General features: G+C 46.3%; 1 protein-coding gene across 1 annotated transcript; it reads left to right on the top strand.

Annotated features, from left to right (window-relative positions):
* The first annotated feature begins 1,020 nt into the window (after nt 1-1,020).
* LOC125554729 (uncharacterized) lies at nt 1,021-3,988 on the top strand. The gene is made up of 7 exons (XM_087536781.1): nt 1,021-1,163; nt 1,251-1,653; nt 1,731-2,168; nt 2,253-2,551; nt 2,630-2,894; nt 3,014-3,506; nt 3,628-3,988. Exons 1-7 carry the CDS (start codon nt 1,024-1,026, stop codon nt 3,918-3,920), a joined length of 2,331 nt encoding a protein of 776 aa, XP_087392907.1. The 5' UTR covers nt 1,021-1,023; the 3' UTR covers nt 3,921-3,988.
* The last annotated feature ends 653 nt before the right edge of the window (nt 3,989-4,641 follow it).

Below are 4,641 nucleotides of genomic sequence, written 5' to 3'. Positions count from 1 at the left end.
TGCTGAGAGGGAATAGAGCATTGCCACTCACAGCTATTGTGGAGGCTGTATTCCATGGCACTTTGAGATATTTCAGAGAAAGGCACGAGTTAGCAAAGAAGCATATTGAAGATAATCAGAACACACCTTATTGTAGCCGTGTCATGGAATACATGGCAAAGAAGATAGAGAAAGCAAAGAAGCACAGTGTCAGACTCATAGGGAATCAAGAAAGGAGGTATGAGGTTCAGCTTCCTACCGATGGTTTTGGTTCTGGAAATGAGGTGAAGACACACGAGGTAAAAATTGGAACGGAATTTTATCCAACGTGTGAGTGTACATGCAACAAACCGAAGTTGCTGCACCTACCTTGCTCTCATGTGTTGGCTGCCTGTGGCCAGATTCAGTTGGATGCTATATCCTTCGTGTCCCCATACTATTTAAAAGAGGCAGTGCTCAACACCTGGACAGGCGAGATGACAGGGTTTAGAGTCGTCGGCAATTTCAACAAGGTAAACGACGGTGAGAGAGTATACATCCCGCATCCAGACCTTCGGCGAACAAGTAGGGGCAGACGAAAGGCCCGTCGCATCCAGAACGATATGGACCAGTCTGAAGCTGGTGGAGCAACCAGACAATGTTTGTTATGCGCGGCTTATGGGCATAGGATAAAATATTGTCCCGACCTGAACAAAGATGATGCTTCCGCATCGACGAGTGCTTCCACATCGACGGCTGCGACAACAGGAGCAAGAGGCGGACGTGGTCGTGGCAGTCGAGGCCGAAGGGGCAGACGAGGAAGAAATAACTCACAAGCTATATAATGTGCCGTAGTGGGTTTTAATATGTAATATGTCAGGACTATGTTTTAATTTGTAATATGTGAGGACTATGTTTTAATTTGTAATATTTCAGGACTATGTTTTAATATGTAATATGTCAGGACTATGTTTTAATTCGTAATATGTCAGGACTATGTTACAGTTCGTAATATGTCATACTATGTTTTATTTGCACCTGAGATTTGTTGTTTCAATTGCAGATATGTCTTCGTATCCGTTGCTTAATGGTAACATCGATAGAAAGCATCGGGGCGCCCTTACGGAAGCGGGCAACAACTTAGACGTGTTGGTCACTCGTACCCCAAAGACTAACTGGCTGATACACGATTCATGGGTTGATAGGTACGTGTGCATATAATGGAGACCATATAATGACTTACTATGTTTGACATACTTTTCATAACCGCTAACAATCTCTTTATTTTGTAGGTTAAGTTGGGCTGGGCTTCTACCTTTGGCACGGCTGGTTGAGGGTACATTGGATGAGTGGATTGATGGTCCGGACTTAGATGAGGCAGGTGAACCATTGCAGTTACACAAGAGGCAAGTGAGACGTTTCTCTTACGACAAGTCACTCCTTACCTGCTTAGTAGATAGATGGAGACCAGAAACACATACGTTTCACTTTCCTTGGGGAGAGATGGCGCCTACTTTACAGGATGTGTCTTACTTGTTGGGATTACCTCTGGCCGGTGCTGCCATAGGTCCCTTAGAGGCAGAATCTGGGTGGCAAGCAGCGATGCAGACCCGTTTTTTGGCTGCAGTCCCGACTGCTAGGGCTATAGACAACGATCCTCATGGACCTCTTTTTAGATGGTTGAGCCAGTTTCAGGTAACCATCACGGCCACTTAAACAAATGTTGTTTTTTAGTTGTCCGATGTTCATACAATTATTACGTTTCTATGTAGATTGTCTCGTTAGGACATCCCGACGTTCAGTTGTCGGAGGCTCAGATTGACCGGTCCCTAGAGGCATATATTCTTTGGCTGTTCGGCAAGACAATGTTTACGGAGAACCACGTGACCACTGTCGATGCACGACTCATCGGTATTGCACGAGAGATAGCTGAAGCACGTTGCCCTGCGGATATTCTACAGAGGAGTTTTGGTTCTGCTGTGTTAGCGGCTACGTACAGAGGCCTGTGCAAAGCTTGCTTGTTGAAGTCTAGAAAATCTAGTCTTGTTGGATGTCCATTATTGTTGCAGCTTTGGTCATACGAGAGGTTCCCTATTGGACGACCCTATGTCTACATTGATAAACCTTTTGGTTTGGAGGACTTAGCTGGGACTTATGTGCCTGCTATCGGCGATTTACCTACTATGGGATCTGTTTGGACACGGCGAGAGGTACTTTTATATTAAGTAACAATTAATTCAATTATTTCTTGCCATTCAATAGTATTACTAATGCTTATTTGTTGTCATGCATAGAGACAGTTTGCGCATACTCAGGTTAGGGGATGCTACCCGTCCTTCATGGCGCAGTTTGATAGTTTGCACGAGGATCAAGTTATTTGGGAGCCATACTTGCCTCAGGCTATATCATCGAGGTACCCAGTTGGGATTTCTGGATTGTGCACTAGAGATCGGCACTTTTGGATGACCAAGGCCAAGTTGGTGTTCGACGTGACGGTTGAGGAGATGTCTCTTCATAGGGTGATGAGACAGTTCGGTCTATATCAACAGCCTGAGATTCCAGTTATTCCACACTTGCCAGACCACGTGCACAAGTAAGTACTAATACTATTTTAGTTGGCAGCTCTGCATTCATAATATACCTAATCATGTATCGCGCATGTCAATCTCAGGGACAGTCGCCTAGGAGGAAACAAGTCCATGTCTTATTGGCTTGAGAGCATTACCCCTTACGTTGACGAATGGACTACCGCTGCGACAAATATCTGGGGTGAGGTTCGGCCCTTTAACTGGGAAATGTTCGGGTTGTATCTGCAGCGCTACCGGCATACAACGAGGATCTACTTGGTTCCATCAGCTGCTCCTGATCAGATCGAAGCCCCTCTTACCAGCGATATGTACCCAACTGCCTCTGTTGTGGGAACCAGACACCACGCGGTAAATGCCTTGGTTCTCATATGTTAAGTCTTTTGTTAATCTGGACATATTCGCTTGGTTGTCTATTCGTGGTGTCTATCATACAACGAGCATATAATTGGTTCATTCTTTGTGTACAGGGTGACTTGACACTACAGGCGCGAGAGGAGGTTTCCGCTTTAATGCGGCGCTTTCAGAGGGGAGAAACTATCCCACCGCGAGAGGGCGTCTCATGGTTGAGGCGTCTTGATGACAAGCTACGCGGGATTTACGCAGCTGTTACGTGTAGATGGACTTCGGATGTTGCACTTCCTCCTCCAGCACATCGTCCGCCACGTCCCTCTGTACAACATTCAGAACCACGTCCCTCTGTGCACCGTGCAGAACCTCATCCTTCACAGACAGGGAGATCTTCTTGGCATGAGCCACCTCCTTCACAGCCAGGGAGATCTTCTTGGCATGAGCCACCTCCTTCACAGCCAGGGAGCTCTTCCTGGCATGAGCCACCTCCTTCACAGCCAGGGAGCTCTTCCTGGCATGAGCCACCTCCTTCACAGCCAGCGAGCTCTTCCTGGTATGAGCCACCTCCTTCACAGCCAGGGAGCTCTTCCTGGCATCAGCAGATGAATCTAGGTAACACTACTCACTACATTCTTTTGAACAATGTAGTAATTGTTCTTGCATTCTCAGCAGTCACTGATGCTTACTGGTGGTGCTTCGTTCATGCATTTGTATCAATTTTACTTTACCGCAGGCGGCAACCATTCGCAACCATTCATGCATTCAGAGCAGTCACCGATCCTTAGTGGTGGTGCTTCGTACTTTGAGGGCGACCGCGAGGATGATGACCAAGCTACAAACATTTATGGCTTCTCGCAGACAGTGTTTCACACTCCACCACCACCACCGACGCAGGAGACACAGACCGTGACAGACGAGGTTAACTATGGTCGTGGTTATCGCGAGCCTCGTCCACCGCCTCAGCGCTTATCGCCTTCCGGTCCTCGCCCGAGGAAGACCCAGACTCGTCGTCGTCCCCCGCAGTGATATGCTTATCTATCTATGTATGACTCATTATCTATGTTAGTTTCAGACTATTCGCACTTGCTTCTATGTGATCAGGAGACATATATTGTTTTATGTATGCGAGAGACATATTACTATTAATTCGCATTCTTATTTCAGTTACATTTCCAAATAGACTACAACCGATAATTAAGATACAAGTACATCTGAATTAAACGGTGCGGCTGAACTTGTGCAATACATCTTACATACTACAAAATGAAATTCAGATAGAACATAATGCCGTACAATAATACAATACAAACTAATAATGCAAATACATCTGAATAAAACGGTACAACTGGAATACATCTTACATACTACATGAAGTCATCATCGTCATCCTCTGTTGATGCAGCCCTCTTGCCCTTCGACGATGCGCTCCTCTTGCCCTTCGTCGATGCAGAACTCTTGCCCTTGGTCAATACAGAACTCTTGCCCTTCACGGATGCAGAACTCTTTCCTTTGGACGATGCAGAACTCTTGCCCTTCGACGATGCAGAACCCGGAAGCGGCGGCATGAAGATATCATCGTCGTCCTCGCTCTCCTCAATCCATAAAAATGGATGCTTTTCTGCAGTCCTTCTGAAAGTTTCACTCTTCGGCTCCACCACCTTCTTCCACCTTTCATGCAACCTAAGAAGTTCTTGACGTACCTCCTCATAGGTCCTTTCAGGCCATCCAGACCTACATAATTGGTGAG

The sequence above is a fragment of the Triticum urartu genome, chromosome 7A (assembly GCF_056163025.1).
Source record: "Triticum urartu cultivar PI428250 chromosome 7A, HENAU_Tu73, whole genome shotgun sequence".
Lineage (NCBI taxonomy): Eukaryota > Viridiplantae > Streptophyta > Magnoliopsida > Poales > Poaceae > Triticum > Triticum urartu.
Note: the sequence above shows the minus strand (reverse complement) of the source record. Positions and strands in the feature narration are given on the sequence as shown.